At 32.7% G+C, this 16,456-nt stretch overlaps 1 protein-coding gene across 1 annotated transcript in view; it reads left to right on the top strand.

Annotated features, from left to right (window-relative positions):
* The first annotated feature begins 10,021 nt into the window (after positions 1 to 10,021).
* LOC127713931 (electron transfer flavoprotein-ubiquinone oxidoreductase, mitochondrial-like) overlaps positions 10,022 to 16,456 on the top strand; it is a 38,681-nt gene continuing 32,246 nt past the window's right edge. The window contains exon 1 of the mRNA XM_052219887.1: positions 10,022 to 10,068. Within this exon, the coding sequence (XP_052075847.1) occupies positions 10,035 to 10,068 (34 nt within the window). The 5' untranslated portion in view covers positions 10,022 to 10,034. The remainder of the gene's footprint in view (positions 10,069 to 16,456) is intronic.

Genomic DNA, 16,456 nt, shown 5'->3' with positions numbered 1-16,456 from the left:
CCATTTCGATTCTGAATTGTATTTTTGTAGAAACCCACAAAAAGAAGATGATCAGGAATACATTTATACTGCTGAGCAGTGTTCTCCCCTCAAATTTTAAATAGCATCCTAGAAAATAGCAAAATCTTTAGATTATCAACTTAACAATCCTATTTATGGTTCCTTATATGCTTAGATGAAAATGAAAAACCTGATCAAAACATTATTCTAAGCAGGCTCACTGTAAATTCAAACTCTTCTTTTTACATTCAGAATGATCCTCTTGCTGATCACATATATATGAGATGCAGGAAACTGGGAATACAATATGAACAACCAGCTAATTTAGAAAGTAAAAATAATTCAACAAACAGAAAGCGTTGTTTGCAATACTAAATAAAAAAAACCGCTACAACTTTTAGATAATGATATTGATGAAAAAGACATTCCAAATCCTCCACCTTTTCATGAAAATCAACAAAAAATTAATTTAATAAAGTTATGGATTGTATAACTGTACAGTATTCATAGTTTTGAAATTAAACAAATGTCTAATTGTTTTAAATTTTATAAAATTTGCAAAGAAAGAAAAATGGATATGAAAATGCACAAGATAATGAATGTAAGCATTGTCATTTATATAAATCACCAATAAATTCATTTTCAGCAGAAAACAATAAGGGAGCAACCATTTAGCTTCAAAGGGGGGTATGGTTTTTTGTTTGAGTCAGATTTTTTACACGTGAAGCACTTCAATGCTATCAATCAACATTATTTAGTCAAAATATAACACTAGAAGGTATGGGGAAAATCTGGATTCAGAATATTTTTTTTTTGTCCTCTGCTTGAACAGAGTATTTTTTGTCATCAATTTTTAAAGAAAAATACTAGTCCAAATAATTATGACGTCCAGGAAGGCTATTTTAAATTTTTGCTTTGATGCTTCCTGCGACACACCAAAAAAAAAAACCCGCATATATACCTCCTTCTGCCTTTTGAAGTTCAATGATCTTTCCCTAAACATTTTCCATCTAAACTTATTATTTTATTTTAGACAAAAACTATATGTAGGACATTCGTCCTGAACATGCATGAAATATTTGCCACTGGGCTTTCACCAAACCAACAATCAATCAATATGTAGGACATAGTTTTGGTAAGCTGGCATTCAAGGTAGCGCCTTCCTCATATTATTAATCAATGTTAAAATTTCACCAATATGTGCTAATAATATGCCAGCTTTAGCTGGCACTTATGGTAGAAGCATCGAATTGGAATAAAGAACGATAACTCTCTCTACATGAGCAATCTAAAAAGTTTCGTCACTCTCGTTAAATCTCGTACGATTTTTTTTTTTAAATTTTCGAAGTAGATCAAGTCAAGTTATCTAACTCTTAAAAATATTTGTTTTCTTTTTTTTCATTATATTTATTAAATAAACATTGTATTCTTGCTTGGCTCCAAATATAATGTCAATTCTTCAAATAATGAAAACGAAATTATCATTGGAATATCCGTAAGGACAATTTCAGGACATTAGTATAACCCTTATATTTTTAATGGCTGCCAGATTCTCGTTTAATCGCGATCTTGAAAAAACGGGACAAAACGGAATAAATTCGATGTTAAATACGACATGAATTTTTATTTGTTTACAAAAACAAGAATTTAGAAATTTTAGTAACTTGTGCAGTTTATTTAAATTTTATTGTACCACGGAAATAACCGAAGTTTGGACAACAACATCTTACGCCATGTAACTTGTTTCATCGTCTGCTTCACTTTTCCACTATCAGTGACAAATCTCCTAAATTACCACAGGTACTTCATTTAAAAGTCACAATATCATAATTAATGATAACATTTGTAGTTTAAAAGTTCCGTCCAGCCATGGGAACACAGAAAAACCCTCTGCAAGCAATAAATTTTGGGAGAAACGTAGCCGGAGGTGAAGGTAGTAAAATCTGCTACAGAATTTCCCATAATCCATATCAAGTTACAGTGATAATGCAGTTGGTTATACTGTGGTATGTGGTCACTGTTATTCCTAGCTAACAGACAAATGCAGGTGAAATTCAAAACTTAACAAAAGTTTAAAAAAAAATATATATATTCAAATTCACAATCTTCTAATTTTGTAAATTGTAGACTGTCACTGTACTTCCTTTGACAAACTCTCAACAAATCTTGTCATTAATTATGACACATATCTACCTTAAACAGTCCCAGGAGATGGAGACTGTTTTTTTCACTCTCTTAGTTTAATCATAGTAAAAGGAGACTTGAGTCTGAGTGATACATTTAGGTATAATTTGTATGCTCCCATATTGTCCAAAATTGGATTTTATGGGAATTACGATGGAGTTATGATAACCCATGATAATACCATGACTTTTGATAGGTATAGAGCATGTTACTTGGAAGTATGTGGGCTTCATACATTCTTTGAAATTCAAGCTGCAGACATTATTTGGAGGCAATATAAAATTTATATTTGCCTCCCGCAGTCACCTGTATATTTTATGCCTCAGTTTAAACCTGATCAAAACATTTTCACTCTACCTAATACTTTTATCAGGTGCACATTTCAACCTATTAAAGCAATAAACAATTATGGCTATAACGTCACAGTACCCAAATTGCACCAAGTACCCAATTTTCACCCTATGTGTATGTACGTATTCAACAAAAATAACTGCAGAAATCTTACAAGTTTTTTTTGAGACAAAACAATTTGTATTGTTATGATTTGACATTATACACGTCTTTCAACATATGTTAATATATTTAAATATACACAAATCGTTCACAGTGAGAATATACATGTATCAACAGATGAAGCATTCCTGGGAAAAAGTAAATCTACGAAAACATCAGTGTCGTCACCATGCGAAGTTATCTAAGGGAGCTACCATTTGATTTTTAGGGGAGGGGGGGGGGGGGGGGGGGGGCTAGGATGAAAAATTTTGTCCTGCCTATTTATTTTTCCCTCTATTCGGTCCTGCCTTTTTATTTTTCACTCTATTCGGTCCTGCATTTTTTTTTAGTTTATCCTGACTTTTTTTTTTACATAAATTGTCATCCTGCCTTTTTTTTTTGCAAATAATCTCATCCTGCCTCTTTTTTTACTCAAAACTCCTGTCCTGCCTATTTTTTTCAAATTTCATCCTAGCCCCCCATAAAAATCAAATGGTAGCTCCCTAATTATCATCTTTTAAAAATGTTAGCAACTTCACAACTACAAGTTAATTTTTCATGACCAAAATAAAATAAAGTACAAACAAAACAGCAATAAAATGCTTCGCCAAGCACAGCCTGATACAACCACAGATGTAGATTTAGCATATAAAAAACACCAAAAATTTTATGTCAGTTGAAATCAAACATATTTTAATTTTGGACCCTTCAAACTTTAATATGGACTAATTTGAAAACAGGTATCAGGTGAGCCCAAACATTTCTATTCAGCAGCAGTCTCCAACTACATATCTCCTTAATTTCATATGATAGTCCCACAAAAATGTTGAAAATGTGTACATTTAAATTTTTTTCTAGATTCTCTCATGTCATGCATGTGAAAGCGGTACCTTTTTGGTCACTATTTATGTGTTGCATCTAAATATGAATTGTAACACTTTATAGTGACTGACCAGGTCAAACAAATACTTCTCAAGAAACATGCAGAAAAAGAAGACAACTTGGAACAGCACCAGCCATGCCAGACTATGTAGAAATAAAAACTCAAATCGGAATAGCATGGAAGATATGTTAGTGATATGTCCTTGTGAATAGTAAGGAAAGCTATCAATAATTCCGCAATTTTATGAGGTTTATCGTACATTTTCTGTTCAAATTTTCACACAATCAGTGAATCGTTCAAAAAGGCTAAACTAGCGTTTTATTACCAGCTGATTACTGAAAGTTTCAAACAATGACAAGTGTTTCATTCATGAAATAACGTGTGCATTTCTGCGAAAAAAATCATGTGCAATTTTGTGAATTAAAGGGAAAGAAGATCTTTTTGCGGTGCACTTGTGCATGTCAATTGCGAACTAACCCAATATATTTTCTTTATCATGACCAGTCCACTGATAATGACGTTGACATTATCAAGGACAAGGAATACACATTAAAGGAAAAATGCACAAATTACCGATAAAATAATTTACACACACTGTTTTGTGTGTATCACCTGCCATATCAGTATTTGTTGCATTTATATATAAATGAGAAATAATCAATGTAAAAATGGTAAATTTTTGGAGAAAAAACCCAAAAATTATGGAAAAAAACAACCCAAAAATGTTGTTTTTGACCACTGACTCCTAAACTGTTGGTACCATAACCCCCAAAATCAATTATAACCTTCATTTTGTGTATTGAACCTTCTGGTAAAATTTCATACATTGTCATAGAGATCCATTTACTTAAACTAAAGTTATTGTCCGGAAACCAAATGTGTCTTTGGACAGCAACAGCGACATGATAGCATTACTCGAAAGCAAATTTGTGACATATTCCCCATTTCGATTCTCAATTTTATTTTGCCGTCGTATAAAAACTTGAAAAGTCAGCTAATAAAACAAATTATGCAAGAAATGACATAAAACCGACTCTGAATTAGTACATGAAATTGATGTAGAAATTAACCCACAAAAAGAAGATGATCAGGAATATATTTATACTGCTGAGCAGTGTTCTCCCCTCAAATTTTAAATAACATCCTAGAAAATAGCAAAATCTTTAGATTATCAACTTAACAATCCTATTTATGGTTCCTTATATGCTTAGATGAAAATGAAAAACCTGATCAAAACATTATTCTAAACAGGCTCACTGTAAATTCAAACTCTTCTTTTAACAACCAGAACGATCCTCTTGCTGATCACATATATATGAGATGCAGGAAACTGGGAATACAATATGAACAAACAGCTAATTTAGAAAGTAAAAATAATTCAACAAACAGAAAGCGTTGTTTGCAACACTAAATAAAAAAAAACAGCTACAACTTTTAGATATTGATGAAAAAGCTATTCCAAATCCTCCACCTTTTCATGAAAATCAACAAAAAATTAATTGAAGTTATGGATTGTATAACAGTATTCATAGTTTTGAAATTAAACAAATGTCTTATTGTTTTAAATTTTGTAAAATTTGCAAAGAAAGAAAAATGGATATGAAAATGCACAAGTTAATGATTGTAAGCATTGTCATTTATATAAATCACCAATAAATTCATTTTCAGCAGAAAACAATAAGGGAGCAACAATTTAGCTTCAAAGGGGGGAGGTATGGTTTTTTGTTTGAGTCAGATTTTTTACACGTGAAGCACTTCAATGCTATCAATCAAAATTATTTAGTCAAAATATAACACTATACTATGGGGAAAATCTGGATTCAGAATATTTTTTTTTGTCCTCTGCTTGAACAGAGTATTTTTTGTCATCAATTTTTGAAGAAAAATACTAGTCCAAATAATTATGACATCCATTAAGGCTATTTTAAATTTTTGCTTTGACGCCTTCCTGTGACACACCAAAGCTAAAAAAAAATACCATACCCCCTTCTGCCTTTTGAATTTCAATGATCTTTCCCTAAACATTTTCCATCTAAATTTATTACTTTATTTTAGACAAAAACTATATGTAGGACATTCGTCCTGAACATGCATGAAATATTTGCCACTGGGCGTTAAGCAAACCAACAATCAATCAATATGTAGGACATAGTTTTGGTAAGCTGGCATTCAAGGTAGCGCCTTCCTCATATTATGCCAGCTTTAGCTGGCACTTATGGTAGAAGCATCGAATTGGAATAAAGAACGATAACTCTCTCTACATGATCAATCTAAAAAGTTTCGTCACTCTCGTTAAATCTCGTACGATTTTTTTTTTAATTTTTCGAAGTTGATCAGGTCAAGTTTTCTAACTCTTTAAAATATTTTTTTTCTTTTTTTTCCTCATATTTATTAAAAAAATATTGTATTCTTGTTTGGCTCCAAATATAGGGTCCATTCTTCAAATAATGAAAACGAAATTAGCATTGGAATATCCGTCAGGACATTGTCAGGACATTAGTTTAACCCTTTTATTTTTAATGGCTGCCAGTTTCTCGTTTAATCGCGATCTTGAAAAAAACGGGACAAAACGGAATAAATTCGATGTTAAATACGACATGAATTTTTATTTGTTTACAAAAAACAAGAATTTAGAAATTTTAGTAACTTGTGTAGTTTATTTAAAGTTTATTGTACCACGGAAATAACCGAATTTTGGACAACAACATCTTACGCCATGTTTTATCGTCTGCTTCATCTTTCCATTATCAGTGACAAATTTCCTAAATAACCACAGGTACTTCATTTAAAAGTTACAATATCATAATTTATGATAACATTTGTAGTGTAAAAGTTCCGTCCAGCCATGGGAACACAGAAAACCCCTCTGCAAGCAATAAATTTCGGGAGAAACGTAGTCCAAATAATTACATGAATTATGACGTTTTGCACTTGCCATTAAGGCTATTTTAAAATTAAAATAGCCTTGCAAGACGTCATAATTATTTGGACTAGGAGAAACGTAGCCGGAGGTAGTAAAATCCGGTGCTCTGCCTCTGGTTGACCATTAAACTGGACCCCTGTTGTGTTCACTTATCGCTACACTGAAGCTATAATTGTCCAAAATAGGATTTTATGGGAAGATGGAGTTATGATAATACCATGACTTTTGATAGGTATAGAGCATGTTACTTGGAAGTATGTGGGCTACATCCTTTGAAATTCAAGCTGTAGACACATTATTTGGATGCAATATAAATAATTGCCTACCCCAGTCGCCTGTATATTTCATGCGTCAGTTTAAACCTGATCAAAACATTTTCCCTCTACTGAATACTTTTATCAGGTGTACATTTCAACCTATTAAAGCAATAAACACTTATGGCTATAACGTCACAGTTCCCAAATTGCACCAAGTACCCAATTTGCACCTATTCAACAAAAATAACTGCGGAAATCTTGCAAGTTTTCTTTGAGACTAAACAATTTGTATTGTTATGATTTGACATTATACATGTCTTTCAACATCGGTTTATATATTAAGATATACACAAATCGTTCACAATGAGAATATATCAACAGATGAAGCATTCCCGGGAAAAAGTAAATCTATGAAAAGGTCACCATGCGAAGTTATCTAATTATCATCTTTTAAAAATGTAAGCAACTTCACAACTACAAGTTAATTGTCATGACCAAAATAAAATAAAGTACAAACAAAAAAGCAATAAAATGCTTCGCCAAGCACAGCCTAATACAACCGCAGATGTAGATTTAGCATATAAAAAACACCAAAAATTTTATGTCAGTTGAAATCAAACGTATTTTAATTTTGGACCCTTCAAACTTTAATATGGACTAATTTGAAAACAGGTATCAGGTGAGCCCGAATATTTCTATTCAGCAGCAGTCTCCAACTACATATCTCCTTAATTTTATATGATAGTCCCGCAAAAATGTTGGAAAATTATGTGTACATTTAATTTTTTTTCTAGATTCTCTCATGTCATACATGTGAAAGCGGTACCTTTTTGGTCACTATGTATGTGTTGCGTCTAAATATGAATTGTAACACTTTATAGTGACTGACCAGGTCAAACAAATACTTCTCAAGAAACATGCAGATAAAGAAGACAACTTGGAACAACACCAGCCATGCCAGACTATGTATGAATAAAAACTCAGATCGGAATAGCATGGACGATATGTTAGTTATATGTCCTTGTGAATAGTAAGGAAAGCTATCAATAATTCTGCAGAAAACGCAATTTTATCAGGTTTATCGTACATTTTCTGTTCCAATTTTCACACAATCAGTATTCCGTTCAAAAAGGCTAAACTAACTTTTTATTACTGAAAGTTTCAAACAATGACAAGTGTTTCATTCATGAAATAACTCGTGCATTTCTGCGAAAAAAATCAAGTGCAATTCTGTGAATTAAAGGGAAAGAAGATCTTTTTGCGGTGCACTCCCACATGTCAATTGCAAACTGACCCAAAATATTTTCTTTAACCTGACCAGTTCACTGATACTGACGTCGACATTATCAAGAAGTACACATCAAAGGAAAAATGCACAAATTACCGATAAAATAATTGACACACCCTGTTTCGTGTGTATCTCCTGCCATATCAGTATTTGTTGTATAATTTATATATAAATGAGAAATAATCAATGTAAAAATGGTAAATTTTTTGGAGAAAAAACCCAAAAATTATGGAAAAAACAACCCAAAAATGTTGTTTTTGACCACTGACTCCTAAACTGTTGGTACCATATGATAACCCCCAAAATCAATTCTAACCTTCCTTTTGTGTATTGAAGTTGAACCTGCTGGTACAATTTCATACATTGTCATAGAGATCCATTTACTTGAACTAAAGTTATTGTCCGGAAACCAAATGTGTCTTTGGACAACAACAGCGACATGATTGCATTACTCGAAAGCAAATTTTTGACATATTCCCCATTTCCATTCTGAATTTTATTTTGCATTCGTATAAAAACTTGAAGAGTAAGCTAATAAAACAAAATGCAAAAATGACTTAAAACTGACTCTGAATTAGTACCGTGACATGAAATTGATGTAGAAACCCACAATTTAAACAGAAGATGATCAGGAATACATTTATACTGCTGAGCAGTGTTCTCCCCCCTCAAATTTTCAATAGCATCCTATAAAATAGCAAAATCTTTAGATTATCAACTTAACAATCCTATTTATGGTTCCTTATGCTTAGATCAAAATGAAAAACCTGATCAAAACATTATTCTAAAACAGGCTCACTGTAAATTCAAACTCTTCTTTTAACAATCAGAATGATCCTCTTGCTGATCACATATATATGAGATGCAGGAAACTGGGAATACAATATGAACATCCAGCTAATTTAGAAAGTAAAAATAATTCAACAAACAGAAAGCGTTGTTTGCATTACTAAATAAAAAAAATAGCTACAACTTTTAGATATTGATGAAAAAGATATTCCAAATCCTCCACCTTTTCATGAAAATCAACAAAAAAATTATTTAATAAAGTTATGGATTGTATAACAGTATTCATAGTTTTGAAATTAAACAAATGTCTTATTGTTTTAAATTTTGTAAAATTTGCAAAGAAAGAAAAATGGATTTGAAAATGGCACAAGATAATGAATTTAAGCATTGTCATTTAAATAAATCACCAATACATTTATTTTCAGCAGAAAACAAGTTAGACATTAAGGGTGCAACCATTTAGCTTCAAAAGGGCGGGGTGGGGGTATGGTTTTTTGTTTGAGTTCGATTTTTTTTCACGCAAAGGGCTTCAACGCTATCAATCAAAATTATTTGGTCAAAAATTAACACTAGAAGGTATGGGGATAATCTGGATTAAGAATATTTGTTTGTCCTCTGCTTGATTAGAATATTTTTTTTCATCAATTTGGGAATATTTTTGAAGAAAAAAAAACATACTCCATTCTGCCTTTTGAAGTTCAATGATCGTTCCCTTAACATTTTCTATCTGACCTTATTATTTTATTTTAGACAAAAACTTTAACTATATGTAGGACATTCGTCCTGACCATGCATGAAATATTTGCCACTGGACGTTAAGCAAACCAACAATCAATCAATATGTAGGACAAAGTCTTGGTAAGCTGGCATTCAAGGTAGCGCCTTCCTCATATTAAAATTTCAAGTTTTATTCGGTCATTACAAGTGTTATTTGGATAATAACGGTGTTATTCGGTCATTCGAGGTACCGCATCCGAAGTTTCCGAAATTACTGCTGGGTTAGCTTTTTGGAAAGCTACATGAATACTGTGCTTTACGACAATTATTGTATCTTAATAATACCTAAGTTCTGATATAAATCCGGCTCATGTTGTCATATCTGTCAATCATTTATAGTATTAATTTTTTTGTTTTCAATTATCTTGATTAATTTTGATTTCCCATCCAACCGATCCATTAACGACATGTGTCGTCATTCGTTTTGTTTTCAAACAAGCAATGGCTACGCTCATGAGAAGCGGTTATAAAACAGGTATTTTATCGAGTATTTACGAAAATAGGGGTTAAATTGATTATATTTCAGAAGTCAATAATAGCATATTGAAATATGCATCTTCAAAATCGATTTTTTTAGTCCAAATCTCATAGATGATTATTTTTCGCTTGTTTTTTTCGTTTTTGTGCTTGCGTAATGTTGTATTGTTGAGTCCAAAGTTCATTTGTTGAATAAATGTGCTAACCATTACCAATAATATGAATTTTCATCTTTGCAATTTAAATAAGAAAAGAAATGATAAATCTGCATTCACATTGTTCACAAGTTAAAGCAGCTAATACTAAATTTAGTAAATTATATCTCAAGATCAAGTATATTGAAATTCACACCAATCACCATATTGAATCATTTTGTGAATTACATAAATTTGTTCTGGACAACATTTTAATAGCTGTTGACCAGGATTGTTTATAAAAAACCAGTCACCCAAAATAATATGATATGATAACCTGTTTGGTGTGTACTATGAGGCAGGCGTTACCTGTGAAAGTGGAAGCTGTATAAATTATTTTTTAAATTCAAGCATATTTTTAACTTCAGAATCTGTTGAGAAAAAAAAAAAACAACAGAAATACAGAAACGTTTCCAATGTTGATCCTCAAGGTTGTTAGGGATTTTAGTTATGACTAATTTTCAATGTCAGTCCTGGTAATCCTGGAATTCGACAACGTTGTTGTATTCGACAATTCTTGGTTCCTCAATGCAAACGTTGTCGAATTCAACAATCCTGTACGTAAACATATCGGCATGCACCATTGAACATTGGCATTATCTCCCTTTGATAACAAATCGCGCCAGATATCATATTTTCATTTTGCCAGTTGTTAAAAGAGTTCTGTCGGTAAGTTTAGAAAATATATAAAATTTACTAGAGCATATATACAATTTTTGAGGTTGAACATTTATCCTCTGATGTGAAATATTACTTGATAACGCTTTCCCGTTAAATCTTTCAATGAAGGTCATTGCCGGGGTCATGGAAGTGTACTGTCTTTTCATTGGCAGGCTTACCTGTCGGGCTATCTCAAACATGATTTACACCTTAAACATTAGCTTCAAAAATAATCTAGCTCATGTTTGCCCATTTGAGCAAACATATCAAATAATGTTCCCAGCATTGGGGCATTTCTTATGTTAACCTTTAAACATCGTTATAATCCTCTATTCTAGTATGAAATACTAATATAATACCACTTTCCTTTTACCGGAAAAGGGGGTGGGGTTAATGAAGTTTATCCTTTTCTATATTTACAGGCACAGGGGAGGGGGGCACTTCCTAAATACAAGGTGATAGGACGTGCCGCTGGAATAGGTCACATTTTCCAGCTTGAAAATATGAGAAAAAGTGGGGAAAACTATCAGAAATATATGATAAGGTCGATATTAAAAGTTCCAATTACCTGTATATGAAAAGCCCTCTTATATTGCCGTAAGTAAACATTTCACACGGAATCTTAGCAGGGCTGTCTCAAAACATGAACACATGAGTTACATTAAAAATATTTTGTAAAAAATATAACCTGACGCCGTGTTTCTCTCTTTCAAATTCCAGCATTGCTTATATGGTTATTGTGGAACAAATTATCTGGCCTGCGAAGTCGACTAAAACATATTATTGTGCCGACATGAACCCCCCCTTTTTTCATACATCAAATTGTGCAGGTGCCTTATTTGTTTGTCCTATTTTTTCTACCAGATATGGACAACGGTTTAGAGTATTATGCTAAAGTAAAGAGTTCGTTAGAACTCTCCAAGTCAACTGACATGGAGAGGAAAAAGGGGAAGAAAGAAATCAAGTACATAGAGAACGTAAATAACAGGAGGTCAACATATTGCAGGTGTGCTACCTCAATGAGAATTTCGGTAAAAGTCTGTTGACTTTGAGTTCCATGTTAAAATTTATTAATGATTATTTCACTAGTTTATTACATCGGGAATCCAAAATCTTCCAAATTATGTGTTTGGTTGGTTCCCTATTTACACCAACTGTTCCATGTTTGTTGGATCTCTCAGAGAACGGTCTTAAGAACCGGCGTGTATCATTTGTGTTTGCTGTTGCTTTTTTATGTTTTTTTTAAGCCTATTTTTCTTTGCATGCATGGACTCTTCATCAATATCAGCTTCAATAGATCTAGAGGAAACATTCAAGGAAGATTTTTCGAGACGACTATTTGCATATAGTTAACAGTCTTTACAGACCCATTTGGCATGAGGGGACAACAGTTTATTCTCAATTAGCCATTTTAAATCTTTTTTTCTCAAGTGTTTCCCACACGTTTTTGCAAGTACTGCAGTGCTATGTCTGTCATGAATACTACTTCTGCATATACGGCTGTACTCAGGTTTTAATGATGTCTGGCGAGTGTGTTGTGTCTTTTTTTCCCTAATTTTCCCCATTTAGTCCTGAAATAAAGGTACATAATCGCTAAGTTCATTTATTAAAATTTTTTTTAAAATTACAAAAATAAAATGGTCTGGTAGTGGTGGTATGTTTTGAGACCCCCCTTTCTATATGTCAGTCAGGGGTACTACTTGTACAAGTAATTTTTATTTACTTGAAGAAGTAATTATAATATACATGTACTTATATAAGTAAATTTGTAGGATACTTATACAAGTGTATTTTATTTACTTGTATAAGTAAATTATTTTTTGGCCTACTTATGTCCCTTAGACATTCAGATTTTTTTACTTAAACAAGTAAACAAGTCTTCCTATCTTCTTTTCTTGAATTCTTAGAACTTCTTTGCTCTAACAGAATTTTGAGTTGTCTGTCCTTTGCAGATGTCTTTACTATTCATTTAAGTGTAATTTCATGGACAATAAAAATCTCATTTGTCTGTTATCTTTAGAACACTGCTCATTTACAAGCCCCCAAGGAGCAATTTTTGAAGGCCTTGCACAAATACTTAAGATCTTTGCTCAATCAGTTTCTTTGTTGAATTAATGAGATGAAACATTGAACTCTTGTCAAAAATTATGAGCTAACCTGAGAAAAATTGTTAAAGGCATGATTTTACATCTCAAAACTTGAGAATTTTTGTGGGATTGTAAAAAAAATTTACTTATACAAGTAAATTTTTAAGAAAATTAAGGGGAGATTATTCAAACAATATAATTAACTTGTATAAGTATATTTTATTTACTTCTTCAAGTAAATAAAGATTACTTGTACAAGTAGTACCCCTGACTGTATGTAAAATATCTTCTGATTTGACCAACATGCCGTATTAGTGAGAGCCCCAGCTCATGTTCATAACCATCTTATTAACATGGAGACTAGACCTGAACCTAGAAGACAAACTGTTAATGAAATACTGGGACAGCCAATAGGACATGTACCTAGACATGTTTGCAATGTAATAAGCTTAGGCATGTTGCATAGAGGTAACCTCCAGCATGCAGTTTGCTTTTTCACTGGAGAGATCATTCATGACAGACAAGGGCCAAAACTGAAATGTCTTTTCCAATTAGAATTTGACAATTCTACCAACTTACAGGATGTTGGAGACTTTCTTAAACAACATGTTCCTGAGAGTGATCTATATATGTAGACTAATCAAGTGAAATAAATGATACTTACGTTCATTACATTTTTATTTTTGGAAATAAAGGTTATATCCTTCAACATGTTCAAAAGTTCTTAAAAGGTCAAAAATATTGTCGACAGGAAGTTGTTGAATTCGACAACTGTCAAAAAAACTGTCGCGAAATGAATACAGCACTAAACAACATCGGTATTTTAAGTTATCTTTATTATTATACATATTTTACAGTTAAAATCACATTTGTTTATAAAGATATGTTTAATAGCATAAAGTTTAAGAGAGTTGTTGAATTAGACAACGTTGTCGAATACAACAACATTGTCGAATTCCTGGATTACCAGGACTGATGTAAAAAAAGAAGTGCTATCATCAGGTAGCATTTTTTATTCATATCAAGGAATTATCAAAAAAAAATTGTTATGATTTATAACTTTTAAACGAGTTCGTGGTCTAGTGGTTAAGACCGATGGCTACAGTGCTGAAGGTCCCGAGTTCGATTCTCACTCAGGGTGCTAAAAATATCAGTTCATCAGAAGGGTGATTTTCACCCTCTCACACACATCTCTGGTACCCAGACCGGAGTTTAAACTAGAATGGGTACTATGGGGGCCTCGGTTGGTCAAAGTTGCTCCCGACTTTGACCTGGAGATCAATCTGCTGATATCTCTTCGGTTTGTCTGTTCCCGTCGTTCTCTCTGTGTACTTCGGCTTCCTCCACCATAATAACAGATCCGCCCGGTGTCCTTACACTCCCTGCATGGTGTTGGGGTGGGGATTGTCCTTGTAAATATTGAACATTGTAAATACGTAAGTGACACATCTCCATTAATCCCGATAGGGAGTGTACACAGGATTCCACTGTACCCTCACAGTTCTCGAGGGGTGCTCCGTAAACGGAGGAATCTACGTACGTACATACATACAACGATGAAGATACCAAGTCGTCGGCTTGTTATTCTTATCAGATACTAAAATCTGACTGATTGATCACTATGATCAGGTGAGTTTCCCAAGAGAACACATTTTGTTTGCTATAAAATTGTATGTTGAATATATAAGCTCCAGACTCATTTCAGAATATAAGGAATTTGTTTTGATAGTTTAACTAACAGTATTATTTCGGTAACCAAAAACAACAAATTTGCCAGAACAAAATATCCCAAATGAGATATCCATTTGTAATGTTTATGTCGTGTATGTACAGCATATATATACACCTGAAAATTTTTATTTAAGTAAGCATTTTAAAAATAAAATATGAAATGTTGAACAATTATAAAGGCAAACATAGTTTTGACCAAATTGCGATAAAAATGTTTAGTTTAATTGTCTGTCATTAATAGTTGTCTTTACTATTCATAATGGTATGATTTCATGGATAATGAAAATCTCATTTGTCTGTTATCTTCAAAATACTGCTCATTTACAAGCCTCCATGGAAGCTAATTGAAGGCCTTGCACAGTTACTTAATATATGTGTGCAATATATTTCTTTGCTTAGTTCACGAGATAAAAGGTTGAACTCAAAACTTGTTAAATTCTATGTCATTTGGTCTCTTGTGGAGATTTGCATCATTGGCACTAAAACCACATCTTATTTTTTTATGAAAATAATATTTTGGATGTGTTACCTGTGAAAGGGGACGAAGTCAGTAAACCTTTAGAATACTTTAGATATGTCGTCATATGTTGAATAAGCTTTATGACTCACTTTTAGGCAGTTAAGCTGCCTTATGCGAGCACCCTAGATTTGTGTTCTACCCAATAAATGCTGAAATACGTGCCATTGTTATTATCAAGCTGGCTATTATGTTATTTATAACTAGTTGGATTTTTTTTTAATACTTTTATTTCTGGAATACGAAAAATATGACCAGAAAAAACTTAAATGATCGTCGAACTACCCAAAACTTTTGAAGTTGCGCATAGGAAGTACAAAATGTAGTGCTCAATAGAAATCTGTGCGTAGTTTATTATCCCCTGTGCTTTTGGCTACGATGTCAAAGAACAATTGTATGAAATATTTCATCGCCGAAAATCGGTAATTACAAGTCGTTTATATTTCCCAAATGGCAAAATGCGCAGAAATATTGTTCATGTACAACAAATCTCTATGATAGAGGAAATAAAGTTATATAAGTGGGCGGTAATTTTTAACTTTAATATCTTGCCAAATAAGGTTGTTGTTATTTTATGAATGAAATGAGGTCATGAAACAGATGCGGAAATCGACGTTGATGGGATGTTTAAAGTAATGTGGACAACTCGTCCCCGAGACCAATCGGACCGAATCCACTCAAACCGTCTAAGAAGACGACTTTGACCGTTTGTCAGATTTACTTAGGGTTTCATAAAATATTAGACTAACATGTCTAGTGGGGCCATTAATCTTTTGTTTTTGCATTGGGGTCTATTTAGGGGTATTTGGAGGGGCCTGAAGAAGGGAGGGGTTTACTATAGAACCCTATAGGATTTTATTTTTATATGCCCTTTTATGGGACGTATTATGGTATACCGTTGTCTGTCCGTCGTCAACATGTCAGACATTAACTCAAAAATGCTTTAACCAATTTGCATAAAACTTTGGTGAATTATTTATATCTATTGACTTGAGCTCCCTTTCGTTTTTTATAAAATTTAGATTTTACGTTTCCGAGTTATGGGGTTTTATTCATTAAAAAAAGGAGGATTTTCCAGTTTTCGAACAATAAGTCAAGAATGCTTTCACCAACTTGCAAGAAATTGTGGTGAATTGTTTATATCTATTGACATGAGCTCCCTTTTGATTTTTATAAATTTTAGATTTTACGTTTCCG

This window comes from Mytilus californianus, unplaced genomic scaffold (assembly GCF_021869535.1).
Source record: "Mytilus californianus isolate M0D057914Y unplaced genomic scaffold, xbMytCali1.0.p SCAF_9, whole genome shotgun sequence".
Taxonomy (NCBI): Eukaryota; Metazoa; Mollusca; class Bivalvia; order Mytilida; family Mytilidae; genus Mytilus; species Mytilus californianus.
This window is presented reverse-complemented; position numbering and strand designations above follow the sequence as displayed.